Here is a 20,396-nt window from a genome sequence, read left to right on the forward strand (position 1 = left end):
AGTATGTTGAACAACAAAACAAGCTAGCTATCAGCCATGTCATTGTCCCCAAAACAATATAACGACTTTTACGAAGAATTTGATCCGCGATGTGTAACGTTGCTGTCGGCTGCAGCGGCGCAGCCTGAAGCAGCGAGCTGAGATATGAGAGATAACGTTATTCTCTGTGAAACTGAGTCAGTCCAGAGGGCCAGTAGAACTGACTTCTTGCAGCCTGTGTGTTTTAGCGCCATCCTGTGGCGTTCAGAGGACGATTTGGAAATAATAAATCCACATTTCCTTTTTGATTTAATGTAGCGCATTCATATAGAACAGTAAACAGTCAGTTTCACCGAACTCCTTCAGTAGGTGTCCTACATCACTTTTTAATGGACACCCTGCAGCCAATCAGAATCGAGTATTCACCCAGACCATGATATATATATATATATATATATATATATGGAGGGGGCTAGACTGACCTGCACTTGTGATTTAACATGCATGTGAACAGCTCTGTGTCGCTCAGTATAATCTGTCTGCCTGTCGATGTGTGAGTGGCTTTAGCTTTCGTTATAGCCACATAGCTTCTTGTTGTATGAAAAGCTTATCATTTTTTTTCTATGATCTGATTATTATCTCTCTTTGTATTATATAATATGTAAGTGTTCTTTGTATGAGTGGGCATTTATTTATCTCACTCTTTTTATAATGTGTTAGTGAGGCAGCGCTGTGATCTGTGTTGTTCTTTTCATTCATGCTTTTATATTCTTCAGTCTCTTTAAAGAAATCTATACAAACTTAAATAACACAAGAAGAAAGGATTATGTTAAGCTTCACAGAAGCATACTGAATCAGTCTTAAATGAACTAAATTGTTTAGATTACAGTAAATACATAACTGTAGGGGGTTCAAATCTAAACATGGTCTAAGGAGCTAAAAAGCTTTCTTTGAGAATCTAACCAATCAAAGTGGAGTGCAGATAAATTATGCGTGAAATGTCTCTTTAAACTGCAGACCACTAAAAGAGTCTGAGTGTGAAGTGTAAAGTGTAGGCTGCCTTATTGTTACCAACATCTGATATATTTACAGATGTGAAAATCAATGTGGAAGCATGAGAGGAGCCAAGACAGCCTAAGGGCTCTCTTTAGTTACTGATGAAAATTACAGCTGAAATCTGTCTCAGCTGCTGTAGGCTACTTATCTCCTTTGACATCAGACATAAAACATGTGTGTCTCGAGTCAAACCACTCCTTAAATGTAATCAAAGCAAATACATCCCCAACCTCCCCCCCAGAACAGTTAGCAAGAGTATCGTGCTAAAACACATTTAATTGGACAGGTATAGGTGCCAGAATGCAGGTTTCCCTTCTGGAACGCCTTTCATTTAGAAGCGAGCAATGAATGATGCCGTCACAAGCCCTCACATCGAGATTAAAATGCTAAAACAATTCCTCTGAGCTGAGACTGTTCACATATTATTATTAAAAATAGTTTTTTATATCATGAAAAGAAGATCTTCATGTGTAAATGGGTCAAAGGATACTCCCTTCTTTGCTTGTTTCTTGCATACTTTCCATTCCCGGAAGAGCAGCTGCCACACGTCGAAACAGCTGGAAAGAAAGAAACAGAATGAGGGCACTTTGTCTTTAGACTGAATCAGGGATACACACCATCAACACTCACTAATTTGTAGCCTAAACAAGTAGCCTGTTCATTTCATTTATAGTGAAAATAATAGAATGCAGCCATTTACTACTATTCATTTGACTTGGGTATTAACTTGGATATGAACTTACAGACCGCCTTCCATAAACATTGTGACTGTCACAGTTAAATTACTATTGTTTAGGAATGCAGTTGTGTGGTACCTCACATGGTCAATATACCATTCAGTAAAACTATTCGCTTCATCAACTTTTTAATATAAATCCACCTACTATTTTAGTTAAGTAATTATAAAACTGGAGACATTTCAGCTTTATTAACATACAAAAAGTGATCTGTGTTTGACAAACAAACAAATATCTTAGCATACAGTATAACTGTATACTTTCAAATCAAAGGTTCCGACTACTGTATGTCCCTGTTCTGTTTCACATGCATACATTCATCATCTGGCACTACAGGATGTTTCTGGAGATAGCTGTCACTTTGTTTTTTATCAAGCATGTGCACATTTTGGGCTTAAGCATCTGTCCCTTGCTCCTTTGGGTGGTATTGTAAATTCAATCTTTGTGAATAATAAATAAAACATGTAAAAAATAGGAATAAAAAAAACAAGAAACATGTCTCCATTCATCTAAATTTTGGCGAAACACACCAAAAAGTCAAAGTTTATTTAATGATTTGTATTTGATTTGATCATTCAATGTTTAAAATAACACTGTCAATAGGTAGTCTTATTACACAACTTATGAGTTCTCATGAAAGATGGAGAAATTGATGGTTGAAAGCTTACAATTGCTGACACAACATCTCAGTGGATAGTGATGACACAGCTAAACAGTGTGAACACTGCGGCCTTTGGAGGCAGTACTGTGACCTTTCACACCACTATGTTCCATCCTGGCATTTGGCTGTTAGAGTCCACAGTCCTGAGGTAAGGTGAAGAATAGCCTTCTCTGTCTGAGAGAGGCGCCTGCCAGCAACGCCATTCACTGACAGACACAATACAGCTCGCCTTCATCTCACTACTTATTAACTTAACAGACAGTCGTTGTTTCCGACCACAAACATCTGTTCAGAGACAAATCACTGTTGTTGAACCCGGCTGCGCTTCTCTTTGTATCTGGAACACACACATTTCTCTAAGCATGAGAGGTACTAATTAAATGTCACTAAAAGGAATGAACACATGCACAATTCAGTCTTGGTCAGATGCTGATAGTGGCAGCATAGACTTCAAAGGATGAAATACTGGACCATCACTTTTATTTATCTTCTACGAATTATATTTGTATGAAAAACAAGAGACCTTTAAAGGTACCCTGTGGAGTTTTGGACCACTAGTAGCGATATGGAGCCATGTTTAGATGAGTGAGTCCACAGCAATGGACACACACCAGCACTTAGATGTCAGGGCTTCTGCAGGTTTCACCAAGTCAAATTTAAGACTTTTTAAGACCAGTATGAATGAAATTTAAGGCCTATATCGCAACATAAAAAAAATAAATAAAAAAAAGTCAGATGTCAGAGTGCGGAAACAATGGCTGAAACAATTCCCTGATTTCCTCATTGGCATTATAGGACCTGGTGTCTAGATTGGCTGCAATATAAGTTGTAATATTGGTCTAATTTGTAGTCGTAATACAGCGAATTATAATTCGACTAGCTACAGAAAGAACTACAACACCACAGAATTAAAAAAGAACATTGTAAAGCGCTGCAGGCCCATTTCAATGAACATTAGAGCTAGGGATATTAAAGTGCCCATATTATGAAAAAAACACTTTTTCTGGAATTTGGGGTGTTCTTTTGTGTCTCTGGTGCTTCAACACACATACAAACTTTGAAAAAAGTCCATCCATGCTGTTTTGAGAGAGATACGGTTTCTGAATGTGTCCTGCTTTCAGTCTCCTAGTGAGCTGTTCAAAATCAGCCTCGGACTGTGACGTCACAGTCCGAAATGAGCTGGCTAACCACAACCGTTAGCTCGTAGCGTTAGCGTTAGCCGGCTAATGCTAGCGCTAGCCGGCTAACGCTAACGCTAGCATGCTACGTCGTTCTCAATAGCAAAGCACTGCTACAACACACACAAGTTCACCATAATCTACAAAAGAACTACTTCCATGTGTGCCCTCATTTAGAAGTCTCCCAGCTGATCCTGCCTTGTAACTGACCAAAGTTGGAGAAACAGGCTTTCTTTCACTGTCTCTAGAGTTAGCTAGCTGACATGCTCTACATCTGAGCTACTGCGCATGTGCGAGTGCAATCAAAGATAGTAGTGAAGAAGAAGATGAAAAGAGGTCTCACTCTGTAGCTAAAACAGAAACCAGGTGAAAAGAGGATCTGCAGCAGTGAGAGAGAGCTGTGCAGTACAACAAAAATATGGTGTTTTTTGAAAATGAAACCATGTAAACCTATTCTGGTACAACCTTAAAATACAGTTATGAACCTGAAAATGAGCATAATATGGGCGCTTTAAGACCTGTTTAAAATTATTTAAGACCTACAACACAATACTTCCTCGAATTAAAGACTTTTTAAAGGCCTAAAATTTTTATTTTGGAATTTTAGACTTCTTTCGACTTTTTAAGGCGGAAACCCTGGATGTGACACACAACTCTGCTTTCAGTTTCAGGCTATACCATTAATCCATAATTGGCGTCGGTAACGCGCCAAAAAAAACTTAGCATGGCGCCAGGAAAGACAGTGAAGAAGAGCGGCGGGGGTAATTATTAAATATGTGGATAACGTCGCACATTTTTACACAGTCGGTCCTGGAAGACATTCATGATGTTGCACTCGGTTGTTCGTATGAAAAGCGACACAAATTGCTGTTTTGTAAAGATCGATCTTTTATGATATATGTTTTGGTCAGTTTGTCTGCTTGACAATCCCATTTTGCAGCAATAAAATTGAAGTGAGATGAACAGACAGAGAAATGTATCTTTTAAGATAAAACAGATGTTTCCTACAAATCATATAATCACATACATCATTTGAAATTGGGAAGAATTTGAAGTTGGAAAAAAGGTAATACATTGCAATATATCGCAGAATATTGTAATATGTTTAAAATCGCAATAATATCGTATCGTGACATAAGTATCGTGATGATATCGTATCGTGAGGCCTCTGGTGATTCCCACCCCTACTAAATACCCATATGCATTGGTTTTCATCTTAAAAGTGTTTTGGTTCCTGTTTGAAGACTTACTCTGAACTCACCTGTTTGACGTTGTAACCTGTCTTGGCGCTGGTCTCTATGAACATGACGCTCAGCTCTTTAGCCCTCTGTTCACCTTCTTCAATTGTAATTTGCCTGTGGAAAGAGAAACACTGCAGATTAATGCAGGAGAAATGATAATAAACTGTTTACAGACTGTGGGCACAAAACAGAGGCTGATATTCTCATAACTACACTCTACACAAAGCCAAGTAGACACTACACAGAGACTGCCAGTAAAGCCCACTATGTGCAGCTGAAGCTCCTGCTATTCTAGGCTAGTGAGGTTGTACCAGACTTAATTAGCTAATGAGTGTGGATGATTATTTATATTGTCCTGCGAGAAATTATTAACAGCCAATTTGCATTACATTTTAATGAGTCTGGCAGTGATTGTTTGGCTCTGGCTGTGAAATGGAGACTGAGTCAGGTGTCATTAACACAAACCGAGAGATCAGCAGTCCTGCACAGCAGCAGGCTAGTACAGATGACTGGCTTAAATCAACCTGCCAATGGCCTTCTGGGAAAACCATGACGTAACAAGTTTTCTCTGTTCCTCTCAACACAAAAAAGGAACTCTCCGCGGTGTACTAACTCAAAAATACCATTTGTTTACTTTTAATTAACCCCTAACTGGCTGTAATGCCAGTCTAAACAAGTTATCCTGTTTTGCCAAGCATCAAACAGAGCAGCAACTGATCCCCCTTTCCTTAAATAACTCCTCCTTTGCATCACAACACAGAAGAAAGAGAAATTCAGTCTTTGTGAAATAGGAAAATTAAGTTCTACAGCAAAAACAGAAAACACTGCATTACACTGTATTTACATAATAACATCACCTGATAAAGTTGCACCAGTGCTGCTGGGGCTATTTCTAGATGCATGTGTCTGAGTTCAAACTTAAAGAACATGAGACTTATTCATCATCAGTTTTCAAATAAATTGTATAATGGATGGCATCCTAGCAACATTCATGCATGCTAGCAGAGAGTTTCAATGCAGTTCTGTGCTGAAATGTGACATCAGCTCTCACTTAAGCCACTGGTGATCACATCTTGTCAACAGTATATGCAAATAAGGGAGCGGTACCATTACTATCCATTGTCATTATGAACTCAAGCATAACAAAGATCACCTTGAACTTTGCTTCATTTTAATTTTTAGTAGTCATTCTACTCAACTTGACATATACTGGTGGTGGCCTATTAAAATGTTGACAGTTCATTTGTCACTCAGATTTTTATTTTCTATTTAAAAGCTTCTATTTACAAGTTGCACTAAATAAAAAAACATTTATAACGGATCCAATTACAACATGTAGTGTGAAAGGTGTCACCCATAGGGATGAACCCACAGAGAATTATAACTCAACTCTCTAGTTCTTCTCAGCTCTATAGAGCTTTTAAGCTTTCACGGTTTTGGTTTTATGTCCCCAAACTTTACTGCATCGGTTCAGCAGCAGCAGTGAAAAGGCTTTGATTAATCCACTGTACACACCCTGCTCAGCACCAAACGGCACACAGACACAGTTAGCAACTAGCTGGTGAACATAGTGGAGCCAGATATTTCCCTAAGGAAAGAGTGTAGAATAAAACAGAGCTAAAAGAGTAAGTTTGGACTTACATTTGCCAGGTAGCCAAAAACACAATTTCAAATGAATGCTAATGTTGCTCTGGTTCAGTTGGATGTGTGAACATGTTATTAACTTAAACTATAAACTTCTCACCGAAGTATTGTGTCAGTATAGAAAAAAAGAAAATAACAAGATACTCCCTGTCAGTGTTTAGCACATGGGGTACGATGCACACTAGGTTTCCCTTATACAGGGCTCCGGGGACTCTGCAGCACCTAAACTCTTCACACTTCAACTTCCTAGGTACTGAGCACCACCACGCATGAATGAACAAAGCAACAAACAAAGAGAGACAGAAATGCTCCTCTTGACCAACTGATAATCAAATTGCACCATATCACAGTAATGCAAAATACACAAACCTCTGCTTCTTCTCAAGGCAGGGTTAGATGTGTCAGAGCTAATTGCATCATTGACTTATTTAAAATGATTTTTAAAGGGACAGCGGCACACACAGCCACCTAGAAACAGAGCTAAGATGTCACAAAGAAAAACACACTACATGCCTGCCAGACTTTTATCTCTCCCTCATACTGTCATTTCCTCAGATACTGACATAACGATGCACATGTACTTATTCTTTTTCATTTGATGCATATTTCAACACCATCACATAGTGAATCCAAATCAAATCCTCATTATCACTTGAATTTGACCGTTGCTGTGTAGCATCAATGGTGCCACTGAAAACAAGTAACAGTACCCATAGTGACAGCAATATTAATTATCATCTCTTACTGACACTTTCAACGACATTCCCATGAGAAAAACAAAAACTGGAACACAGAAAAACTGTGGGGTACTGTAATATAACAAATATGAGAAAGCCATTTTCATTTTTCTGCACTGATTTTGGCAAACACCTGTCACCTCGTACAGACAGCATAAGGCTGACTTGCCTCTATGAAGAAGCAAATTAGAAGAGGACTCTCAGGTTATGTTCAATTCCAATTTCAATTCAATTCAATTCAATTTTATTTATAGTATCAAATCATAACATAAGTTATCTCGAGACACTTTACAGATAGAGTAGGTCTAGACCACACTCTATAATTTACAAAGCCCCAACAATTCCGTTGATGCCCTTTACTTCTTAACCATGGAACATTTACTGGAGTTACAACTCCCAGACCCCATTAAGACCAAACTAAACTGTAGTTAAGATAAATTACCTTCATATTAAAAAGGGATATGGTTCAGTAGTTTTCCGTTTTACTGGAGGACATTTTTCAAAAATAATTTGAGCGCCACAACTAATTCTGTGTATTAAAGCTATAGTGCGTAGTTTCTGTCTCCCCAATGAGGAATTCTAAGTAATGACAACAAAACGTAGTCCACATTCCATGACCGCGCACCCCCGCCCCCGTTCCACGCAGTAGCTAGTAACCAAGGAGGACAGGAGGATTAAAAAAACATGATGGACTCTTCAGAAGAGGTCATTATCTTCACTCGAGTTTCTGCGCAGGAAAGTCACCGGACGCCCCAATCTTCTGAACATAGTCACACAATCCAGAGAGAGTTGTGTGGAGCTGATAAGTCTTCATTAGCTTTGTAGCAACTCATTTGGTAATTTCTTGAATGTAACAGACATTTATTAAAGGGATACTTCACCGATTTAGCATTCAGCTTTGTATCAGTAGAAACCCGGTAGTATTTCTGAATGACCGTGCTTCCCTCCCTCATGTCCCCCTGAGACGAGAGATCTCTGCATTGGGGGTCTGGAAAAAATCTTCCGATGACGTAAAATGACGATTTTTGAGTCCTCGGAAGATTTTTTGGCCAGAGGCAAAGGACTACAGCCAGTAGTAGGATCTACTTCCGTATGTTTTCAACACGCCCACAGGGGGTTGGACTGCCGAGTCTGGCCGAGGTATTCCGAATGAAAACGCCATCTTGAAGCTTCGCTAAACAGGCTCTCGGTTTTCAGCAGCAAACATTTACAACAATTATGTGCATTCAAACTACCGGACGTGTGTACCACCGGGATACATCGTTACAGATCGGAGAATATGGAGGAAACGTTATTACAGACGCAATACTCGGCACACTACGTGAGCTTCGCCTGCACGGAGACCAGCGGTGTTGCTCGCTGCCGCTAGCCGGCTAGGGGACATCCTCATCGGCTAGGTGGAAAGCTAACGCTAGCCGGCCACCTGTCCCATCAATCCTGCTTGCAAGTGTCCGCTCATTACACAACAAACTGGACTACATCCACCTGCAACGAAACTCCCAACGTGAGTTCAGAGACTGCTGTGTTTTTGTTGTTGTGGAAACCTGCCTGAATAGTGTACCGGACTGTCCAGCTACCAGGCCTGCTAGCCCTCCGAGCTAGAGATGCTCTGTCGCCAGGTAAAAGAGGTGGGCTGTGTTAACACCGAGTGGTGCAGAAATGTGGTGATTTGTATCCATTTAACTGCTAACTGCTGGTGGAGTTTGACTCTTAAATGCCGACCATTCTACATTCCACGCTAATTCACGGCTGTGTTATACTCTGTGTTTACAGCCCACCAAGCGCTAATGCTAGTATGCTTTAGCTGAACTTCACAGAGCATATAATGTGTGTGCACTAAATGTAGCCTGTTTCGTATGTCGTTTTTATATATTTTAAATGTGTAACATCACTTCAGTTAACAAGGCCCGGAAACCACCCTGACTCTCCACCTGGCTCTTCATGCCACTGTTCTCTCTCTGCTGTAATGCTCTTTGCTCTTTATTTATTTATTTTATTTTAATTTTAAATTTTTTTATTTCTATCTTTATTTTTAATTTAATACATACTGTGTACATATACTTATATTGTTTATACCTATACTTATATTGTTTAATATTCCATTTAGAGAATGTGTGATGTGCACCAACAACACCAAAACAAATTCCTTGTATGTGTTAAAAAACGTACTTGGCAATAAAACCCTTTCTGATTCTGATTCTGATTCAGTCACGATGAAACGTTGTTTCGTGTATATGGTTGAAATGACAATAAAACACGCTTGAGTTGAGTTGAATGCCTCTGTCTGTCTGTCAAGCGGTAGGCGTGGCTTGGGAGTGGACTTAAAGCAGCGAAGCAGGTGCATTCTGGGATTTGGTGTCTTTCATCCATATAAGCCAAAAACACATTTTCTGGCTTTTCTCGGCCTAGAAGGCACCAATTTCAATTTTTTTTCACATTTCTACTACATAAGTGACCCAATTTAAAGATATATTCAGCTTTCCAGGAGTGAAATATTCCTTTATTATCAAAAAGTTACACACTAAAGCTTTACTATAACAGTTCAGATAGTTCATTTGATATCATCTGAAATATGGTCCTTACTACATTGTGAAAACAGATGGGACACTTTATACCCAGTGTTATTGTACCTTCGCAATCTTAATCTCAAAAACAAAGCTTTTGCCATTTGTCTGTTTCTATGGCAGCCATGAACTTGTATTGACAGGTCCAGTGAGATGCAGTTTTTCAGCTTCCCCTTCAGTCAGTTAAACATTGACCACAAGACACAAGTATGTCAATGGGAACCTCCTCTGCAGCTCAAAGTATATCCTCTTACATGTTTATGCTGTAAATGTTATAGTTACCACGTGGGCATTATTTGACAAAAACAAATAAAATGGTGCATGTGTGCTTAATTTATACATGGTTACTCACCACATGATTACACATTATTTGTGAACATGCTCTCCTGAACACTTTTACAAACCTGAAGAAAAGGACAAGTAGTCTGATTCTATGCTACATGACACCGCCTATCACCACGCTACCACACCCTCACCTACCATGTTGGCCCCCTGTTTCCTTAAAATGACACTAAGATCGGTCAGACCAGAAAGTAGATGGTCAGCTGTTTTAACAACGTGTTGACTCGGGAAGTGTCTCCAGCAAAGGAATAGACCAGAAAACTGTTATGAAGGATCTCCCAGAGGACTGCCATTACTAAAGACACAACAGCAATAATACAGAAGAAATATACTGCAGCGGTTCCCAACCTGGGGTCCGGGCACCCCTTAGGGGGGCGGCAAAGATCACAGGGGGTGCGCAAGTCTTTATCTGGTTTGAGGTTGAGGTAAAAAAAAAATATTTGCACATGTTAAACAAATTATGATAATACACTAGAATATATAATGTTTACAAAAGTCTGTATGAAAACTATGTATTTTTGTTCTCGCTTAAAATTGTAGGCAGGCTACTTAGTAGCTTTTCTTAGACATAAGTAGGGGGGGCGCCAAGGAAAAAAGGTTGGGAACCAATGGATTACTGGACCACCTGAAGTGTTTGTCAGCCTCCTAACTTATGCTCTTATGTAACCAATGAGTGCTCTTTATGTATACTGTAAACTAAAGCATGTGCAACATATGAATTCATTTTTCTTGGGTACATAACTCATTGCAAATGTAGGTTACTTGTATAAAATTGAACGGTAAAGTTGATCACAGTGGGTACAATTGATTTCAAGAAAGTGTCATGAAAGGAACATAAATATGTTTCACAAGAAAGGAAATAAGTAATACAGCCATGCTAGCAGCTCTGTGAGACTGTGCTTTGAGCTAAATGCTAACGTGTTAGCATGTGAACATTTGCTAATTAATGTAGTATAAACCTCACCAAGGGATAGAAACTGTTTTTGTTCAGTGCTTTGGCAGCCACTGCACACTTTGCACGCATGACTAAAGTAAATGAATTGTTCATGTGTGACTATGAGTTAACTACTCTACACTGCCATTTTGGACAGGTATCTCCTGTAAAAGAAGATATTGCATCTCAGGAGATGTCCTGGTAAAAAAGAAACTAATTAAACCAATACAAAATACACAAACACAACATTAGTGAATACTCAGTGTATCGGCATAACGGATAAAGTTAAACTGGTTCATCTTCATTTTCTACACGTCTTGAAGGATGTCAGAAAAAGGACTTGCACAAAAAAAGGAAGCAACATTGGAACTGAAGATTTTCTAGGCTGTCTGGGGTGTTTCCCATTTGACTGATTACCTTACATCGGTTATCTATCACAAGCAAAGATTGTGCACATACTGTACAGTATGAACCATTAATGCATTTTGAGAGATTTTATAGTTCAATTCTCCCTTTATTTTCCACTACTGTATATTTCTGCTTAATGCCATTATCCTGTTTCTCCAAGTATTCCCTTTTCAAATCAATTTCTTTTCCCTTCTCAGCTATATTAAACATCTGGTTTCATCAGCATTTCATCACCTTTTCCTCAATACAACTATATGGTTCAGTTACATACGTTATAAGAAAAAAGAAGTCCTTTGTGAACACCGTTTGATTGCTCAGAGGTCACTGAGCAAGCAATCATTTCACATTTCAAAGCAATAAGAGCAGCTGAGTTGCCCAATGTTCCACCATAATTACTATAAAAACCACTACACATAACCAGTTATGCTAATGGGTGTATTCATTTAGATATTTGATTAATAAGGTAGCAAATTCCTGTCTTCATATAACATAGAGTTGGCATTAATAATAAATTCATATGGTTAAGTATTAAGGAGTTATATCAAGATAATCAGTTTCATTAAGATACAGATTTATTCAGCCAGAAGCGGTCGGCCTGATGTTTTTATGTTTGGTTATCGAGCTATTGTTCCCACGGACAGACACTTTGCACATCATGGTTGCCATGGCGTCAAGACATAAAAGGAAATGCTGACTAAAAAGACAAAATGTGATAGAAGAACTGTTGTAGGAGACAGGTTTCAGTGGTAACTACAGTGCGTACCTCTTATCTGCCAGATCTGTTTTATTGCCGACAAGCATAATGATGACATCACTTCCTCTCTCTGTTCTCACATCCTCGATCCATTTTGACGTCTGCTGGAATGAATTAACATCTGTTGAGAAGAAGAAACAGAACCAGAGGCAAATTAAAGATACCGTCTCCTGCTGTTACTGTTCTAAACCAACCATTAACATTTCATCCAGAGTTTTAAACACTGACGTGCTTGGTGTATTTTTTAACAGCTGTCAGGAAGTAATGTGAAATCTGCAGATAAAAAATGAATCCAATATTTTATTATATATTTCTCAAATATTACATAGCTATAATAAGATATTATATACGTCATATACAATTACTGAATTACACCATAAATCCTCCATGCTCAGCTCTGTAGCATGTTAAAAGTTCTTTATAAATGCCTTTGACCTTGCCATGTTCATTAAGCATGCAGACTAAGGCTCGTACTGTGTTTGTGGACTGGGACTTTGATGAGACAGGGTGAAAAAGCGCACGGTTTTGGGGGGATGGTATCCCATATTTTTCCAATAAAATCAGGAATAAAATTCACTTCCAGAGAGCAGCCATATTACAGTAAGTGTACTTTGCACTTTTAAACGATTAAATGGAAGCCATTAACAGATTTGAGAGAGAATAATGTCACTTTCTGTCATGGAAAATGATAAATATTCATCACCACACCAACTGGATATTGCATGGTTTTACATCTTTGGATGAGCAGAGGCCAACTTGTAAATACTACAGTTGAATGCCACGGTTTCATTGCCCTACTACTGTTAAGCATAATACATTAGCTGTTAATGGCTAGGTGATATATTCAGGATAAACACTTCTTTCTATAAGGATGGAGGGAGTCTGGGTAGGTATTCTGACAATTAAATGCAGAGATAGATTTTTTGTATCCAAGAAGAACACAGGAAATGTGTTTAAGACAATTTGAGAAGGAGGGAAGTTATGCAATCTTATCTATTTGTAAAGTGAATCCAATTTGCTTATGGGAAATTTCAAGGAGATATTTGATATTTGTGAAATCTTAGCTTGGATTCTGCTACTCTGCTTCTTGGGGAAAGCCATCCGTCACACGTTTCAAAATTAGAGACAGGCAAAATGTTTGGCCAAGGCTCTTTAGAGAGAGAGACAGAAAGACAGAGAGACAGAGAGAGCGAGAGAACTTTGGCTACCTGTGTTGACAGTAAACAGGTAAAACAGATAACTAACGTATGATTACAGATGAAAACTTACAGGTCTAACAGTAAAAGGAGTTGGACACTTAGTGGTCCAGCAGCTAAGAATGATATTCAAAGTTTCATAAGGGGCACTGACTTGTAATGTCGTAGACCACCACAGCCACAGTGGAGTCCCGTATATAACTAGGAATGAGGCTCCTGAAGCGCTCTTGTCCCGCTGTGTCCCAGAGCTGCAACCTCACCTGGGGTTCAGAGAGAGAAAGCTGAGGAGGCTGAGATTATTAGGATATTCAGAGAGCCAAAAAAACCCAACAATAGGCTCCCTCCACACACACACAGCCATACACAACACAATAATAGTACAATAAAGCAGTGTTTCCACTCTATGGTACGACTCCACTTGCTTTTTTGGTACAGTAGTAGTATCTTTAGTTTTTTGTTTTCGACTGCGGATTACTATCCAGTGTAGGCCGGATTCTCAGCTGATCGCCATAGTGCCACCGCATGACACTGCTGTGACATCATCTTTAACGCGACACTTGAATCCTTTCATCGGCAACAGAAGAAACAGAAGAGAGTCTGCACTTGGTCAAATGTACGGCGTAGTACACAGACTGTAGGGTTGCAACGGTATCAAATGTTCATGGTACGACAACCGTCTCAGAAAACAATTGTTTTTGGTTGAACAATTGCTTTGTTATAACTGAAACTTGAAACCATTTTTTAATGGGAGTATGTGTAAAAAGTCTCCCTTTTGGTACTGTAGATAAGCGAATGTACGAAGTATGATAATCGTATATTTTCACGCCACAGTGAAACCGGTATATCGCTGCAACCCTCTCATACTGTATGCTGGAGTTTTGCGGGCTGCCATTTTTTAAAATTCTGGATTGCGTGATTAAAAAAATTGCGATTGCTATTGATGGCAGCTTGGCTATTTAAAAATCACGGGTTTGTGTAGGATGTCCCGTGTCGCGGAACAGTTGTCTGCATTGTTTCAACTCCACCTTTTAGTGTCGGCTCAGCTCACTTGGAATCTCAACCAAGGGGGTACCAAAAAAAGTACCAGCTACTATTCACAACTTTAGGTAAAGGAAAAACCTGAGTCAAGGGCACCCGCATAGCTCAGTTGGTAGAGCGGGCGCCCATATATAAAGGTTTACTCCTCAAAGCAGCGGGCCCAGGTTTGACCCCGCTCTGCGGCCCTTTGCTGCATGTCGTTCCCCCTTCTCTCTCCCCTTTCATGTCTTCAGCTGTCCTATTAAAATAAAGGCTGAAAATGCCCTACCATGCAGTGGAAAAACGGCATAAGATGCTTCTGAGGGTGCTCAGCACAAGATTCACACTTATTTATATGAGTGGACTCATCATGATGACACTTACAAGGTTGTACTGCTGTATGAAAGATTACCAAAGATAAACAGACATGCACACAGATTGTATACATACTGTATTACAAGCTACACAGGCGCCATCCTGTTCATCAGTACTGCAGAGTAACATTTCAGCACATGCATTATTGTAGTGATGAGCAGTTCTACAGTATGTTTCTCTCTGAAAGGAGTTACTGCACTGCTGACACATTACAGACATTTAACATCTTCATCATGACATTATACAGCTGTTACTGAGGTTCTTACCGTTCGATCTTCCAAGTACATGGTTTTCGACAGGAAGTCAATTCCAATTGTGGCCTAGGGAAAGAAGATACCCGTGGATCAACATCACTGTAACTACCTTGAAAAGCAAAGAGTATTTTCTGAGGAACTGAATAATGCAACTTATAGAGAAAAGAGGAAGACAGATTACTGTTAGATCCATGGTTCATTACAGTCCTGATCATCTCACATCACTCCATTTATGGATACCAGTACACTATAATGCAGTCCAATACAACAGCACTGTAAAAAAATAACAGTTATGGAGCTTAAAGTGCCCATATTATGAAAAAAACACTTTTTCTGGGATTTGGGGTGTTCTTTTGTGTCTCTGGTGCTTCCACACACATACAAACTTTGAAAAAAATCCATCCATGCTGTTTTGAGAGAGATACGGTTTCTGAATGTGTCCTGCTTTCAGTCTCCTAGTGAGCTGTTCAAAATCGGCTCGGACTGTGACGTCACAGTCCGAAATGAGCTGGCTAACCACAACCGTTAGCTCGTAGCGTTAGTGTTAGCCTGCTAATGCTAACGCTAATGCTAGCATGCTACGTCGTTCTCAATAGCAAAGCACTGCTACAACACACACAAGTTCACCATAATCTACAAAAGAACTACTTACATGTGTGCCCTCATTTAGAAGTCTCCCAGCTAATCCTGCCTTGTAACTGACCAAAGTTGGAGAAACAGGCTTTCTTTCACTGTCTCTAGAGTTAGCTAGCTGACATGATCTACATCTGAGCTACTGAGCATGTGCGAGTGCAATCAAAGATAGTACAGAAGAAGAAGACGAAAAGAGGTCTCACTCTGTAGCTAAAACAGAGACCAGGTGAAAAGAGGATCTGCAGCAGTGAGAGAGAGCTGTGCAGTACAACTAAAATATGGTGTTTTTTGAAAATTAAACCATGTAAACCTATTCTGGTACAACCTTAAAATACAGTTATGAACCTGAAAATGAGCATAATATGAGCGCTTTAAAATGTTCAATTTTAGTAGATTGTTGATTCAACTCTGATTATTTTTGAGTTTCTAATGTCTTCTGAATCATCAAACGCAGTCACTATTTAAATTCAAAACAGGTAACAGTATCTCAGCTATTATTGTGCAAATATTTCACTTCAATTATCAGAACAATTGTAATGTTTGAATATGGTTTTACACTCAAATGGGCTGCTTAAAATCATAGCTCATCTCATTTCACATTTGCCATTCATAATAGCAATCTAATCATTCCTGTATTGTGTCCCAAGGCAGATGGCACTGTGTTCTCTTCAAGGGAGGTTTACTTTCCGCAGCCAAGCCCACGGCTCTCTGCCGTGACATCATCAGGTGCTCTGGCCTGGATGAATCAAAACCTAGAAATCAATGATAAACTGCGGATTGCTTTTTTTTGTGTGTAACTTAATTTGTTTTTTTTGATGCCAGAACAGTTGACAATAAACTTTCAGACCTCACAATCACAAAGATGGCTTTTTTTCAAAATAAACAATACAGTGCTTGTAAATCACTAATGCCATTATTATGAAATTCAGTATTAGCAGTAACTATGGAGGGGGTATAAAAGGCTTAAAGGCAGCGGGCAAAGGACTGACCCAGGATTAGGCAGCAGTCCCCAGCTGCATGTTTTAAGCTTGTGTGACCCCAGCCTGCAAACTCCAGCACTGAGCAGCTGGAGCACATCCTGCAGCTGGCTGAGACATCTGATAGGCTGACAGGGAGGATGCAGTTTCCTGCTTGTATTTAACAGCCACACTGATTTCATTTCGATACAATTTATTTGTACTAAGATACATTCTATACATACATTTGTATTTATATTTTGTTGTGGGTGTATCCGTTGCGTCTGTCTATGATAGGCCGTCCAGCAGGGTGCACACTGCCCACTTTGACAGAGTTGGGCATCAGCAGCTTGATCACACACTCGTTTCCTTGGTGATGTCGGCTACAACAGCGGCGTAACTCAGAGAGTCTGGCATGAAGACAGGACGTCATTTATACTCTTCCTTTACACTCAGTCATATCGAGCACTGCTAGGCTGAAAATAAACAGCCTCAAAGAATTACAATTATAAAGTGCTTCATACAAGATTATAGTAAGCAATATTAAAATACTTGTTTGGCTGTATCAGCCCCAAAACAGACAGGTGGATTTCATGCACTTCCAAATTAACTCCCCTATTTATTCTGGCAGAATATGCTTGAAAAGTATTTACCAACTTGCATAACAGACTGAAAAAACTTCCTGTGTGCTAGAAGTTAAAAGCACTAATTTGGTTAAATTGACCTGCTACAACAGCCCATGAAAATAACTTTGAAATAAAAAAAAGCTTTGAACATTCAGGACCCTTGAGAAAACATTTAATATTGCTGATTTGGTGTGACATTATTGACACAATAGCTTGAATAAAGTTAAAAGCATATAGATGTGGTAGGAGTTTTCCCTGGGGGATAGCAGAGGTGCTGTAGGCTCCAGTTTTAAATATAGAATCCCACACAGACAGCTATACACAAACGGATTAGATCAACAGAAATTATTCATATTCCTTTTACATTTTTAACTAACACACATCGTTAGAAGAAAGACCATGGCACTCTGACTCATTTTGCCAGGGACTAAGTCAAAATATGCTTTTAAGGGATCTGAGAGATTTCACTCATTTTACCCGAATAAGGCCTTGAGATATTGGGCTTAAGATATGTGAAATCATCATTAAATAAAACTGATTTTGACGTTTTTGATGTGGGGACACCAGGAAACTTTGGGTTTGAGACTGTTGGTCGGGCAAAACTAAATATAATTGGTATCTTTAACTATTTTATAGACAAAACAAAATAAATCCAAAAATTGAGAAAACCAATTAATCAATTGATTAATCAAAAATTAAAATATTCATTATTCTTAATTATGTTGGGGAAACTGCAGCTGTTTTATTAGAATGACATGAATAAACGTTACTACTCGTTACTAAATGTAAAGTAAATAAAACTTGAATGGGTAAACTCGTCCGTGAACAGATGCATTCTAATCGGCGATGGTGTTCATCTTGGAAAACTACAACTCCCACAATTCCACGCAACCTCACCACGTCATCAAAAGTGTTTACGATCCATTGTTTTGATCGAGAGACCCCTAGCGGCAGAAAATTACATATTGTACATTTAAGACAATCAGAAAAATTCAAAGACAATTAGACATAGTAGTTTGTGACTAGGGATGCAAATTATCGATTAATTCATTAATCATTAGTTGACTGACTTTATCGATCGATTAACGATTAACTGATACGCGGCTTTTTTCCTGAGAATGTAAATTTCTGACGGTATCAATAGTGTCTTTAACATAAAAAGCAAAATATTGCTTATATACTGAATACAAATGCATGTTATATTGCTCAGTTGATGTTTTATTGTACCAGTTGGGATACGGTACAGATAATGGCATTTATGTAGTTTAACAAAATAAATTATGCACAGCCTGGTTGAGTTTGTCAGCTAAATTATCAGCTGTAGGTCTCTCTAACGTGAGAAGCACTGCTGACTTTACCTGCCAGTCGTTTCCAATGTAGTGGCAAGTGATTGTTATGTAGCTCTCTGTAGTCAGTGCGGTCCAACAATCCGTCGTCAGAGCCACATTAGCTCAGCCTTCTTGTTTTTGTAGCGTGCTTCCAAGTGGGTAGTAATGGTCGCTCGAGAAGAGATATTATATCCTGGCTCCATGTAGTGTAATAACTCCCGAAATCCCTCACCGTCAGTGGTGCTAATTGGCATCATATCTTTTTCGATCATGCCGCAAATCCTCTGAGTAATGCCCTCCGCTTTCCTGTGGTGACAGACTCGCCTTCCCACCACAGCAGCGATTGTAGGTTGTGAAGGCGACAGACTTCCTCCCTGCAACATGGCTGCATACAAGTTATGAAGGTGGTATCTTAGCAAACTCGTAGAGCTGCTGAACTTAAACGTAGTACCGCAGAGTTTACATTGGGCGTCTTTGTCATCATTAATTAATTTGAAAAGCTCCCACACTCCGCTCCGTTTTGACCGCCTCAAGTTTGTGTCGCCGCCCGCGAGTATCTCGTGTTACGTTCAATTAGGCCTACGTCCTGTGGTAAACTGTCTTAGATTGCAATGTTCACTTAGCCGACAATTAATTTAATTTAATCGAGTAAATTCTTAACGACAATTAATCGATAGTCGATTAACTGTTTACACCCCTATTTGTGACAATCACATGTTCTGCTATAAACCAATCCTGATCAGGTGATGGCAGCAGGGTAGGTGCTACAGTGGGTTTGTATGCACTCAAACATGATGACTCATCTGGTACTCTAAGGCAATGAAGATGGAAACCACAGCTTGACTATGTGAAACGTTTTCTGACAAATACTACTGTGACACCAGATGGGAATGGAAGTAACTGGACGGACACATGGGGAAGTGTGAGCAATACCTGAACAAAGTTGTATTGCATTTAATATTTACATTCAGATTGTCTGACAATCAGTCTCATGGAAAATACATGCTACCGATTCCAGTGAGCACTGTCAACCAGTCCCTTTCTTTAAACTGAGCACAGGCTTGACTCTTTACTACTTCTCAGAGTTCACCTGTGAGGAGGTCATGGAGCACCACTAGACCTGCCGTTTAATCCAAACTTAATCAGTTTTGGGGTGTTTGCATCAACAAGATATTCACAGATTGATGACCAAACAGAAATGCCACATTTGGCTTTAATCACTGCGTGCCATTTTAAATAATAGAGGATTTGAAATTGGAATATACTTTTTTATAATTGTGGTATTTAAGCAGTGAATCTGAATACTTCTTTGTCACTCTAGTCTTTATCCACGATGTTCCACTTCCGGTGTCCAGAAATTCTGCCGGATGTCCTGCTTTTTGGCCGGGTGTCCGTTACTCTCCTCTTTCTTGTGTTGGTGTTCTATGTATGGATTGGTAGCTAGCTCTTGAGCAAGGCACTGTACGCCCCCCCCCCCACCAGCGGCTCAGGGTGCTGGTCCCGCACTGGCAGCCCACTGGCGGCCCCTCACTCTGACATCTCTCCATTTGTGCATGTATAGGTCCTGAGTGTGTATTTCAAGCCTGTGTGTAGTGATTTCTAACAGAGTGAAAATTGTAATTTCCCCACTGGGGAAAAAACTATTGTGATTGGTTAAAGAAATGCCAATAAACCAGAACATGTTTTTCTCCCATCCCAGAATGCTGTGTGGACTAGCCAGGCCGCAGTGCTGTGGAGGAAGGTCTGACAATGCGAGACTACTGCTACTTCAAAGTC

The 20,396-nt window shown here is 39.5% G+C and overlaps 1 protein-coding gene across 2 annotated transcripts in view; it reads right to left on the minus strand.

Annotated features, from left to right (window-relative positions):
* The window catches only part of rab6ba (RAB6B, member RAS oncogene family a), a 59,999-nt gene that overhangs the window by 8,577 nt on the left and 31,026 nt on the right, over positions 1-20,396 (minus strand). Inside the window, exons 3-7 of one of the 2 annotated variants that reach the window (XM_039810861.1) lie at positions 15,090-15,143; positions 13,586-13,712; positions 12,245-12,356; positions 4,873-4,966; positions 1,526-1,592 (exon numbers count right to left, since the gene is read on the minus strand). In XM_039810861.1, the coding sequence (XP_039666795.1) occupies positions 1,526-1,592; positions 4,873-4,966; positions 12,245-12,356; positions 13,586-13,712; positions 15,090-15,143 (454 nt within the window). The remainder of the gene's footprint in view (positions 1-1,525; positions 1,593-4,872; positions 4,967-12,244; positions 12,357-13,585; positions 13,713-15,089; positions 15,144-20,396) is intronic. The other variant, XM_039810862.1, reaches the window with a different exon arrangement.

The sequence above is a fragment of the Perca fluviatilis genome, chromosome 9 (assembly GCF_010015445.1).
Source record: "Perca fluviatilis chromosome 9, GENO_Pfluv_1.0, whole genome shotgun sequence".
In the NCBI taxonomy this organism is placed as follows: domain Eukaryota; kingdom Metazoa; phylum Chordata; class Actinopteri; order Perciformes; family Percidae; genus Perca; species Perca fluviatilis.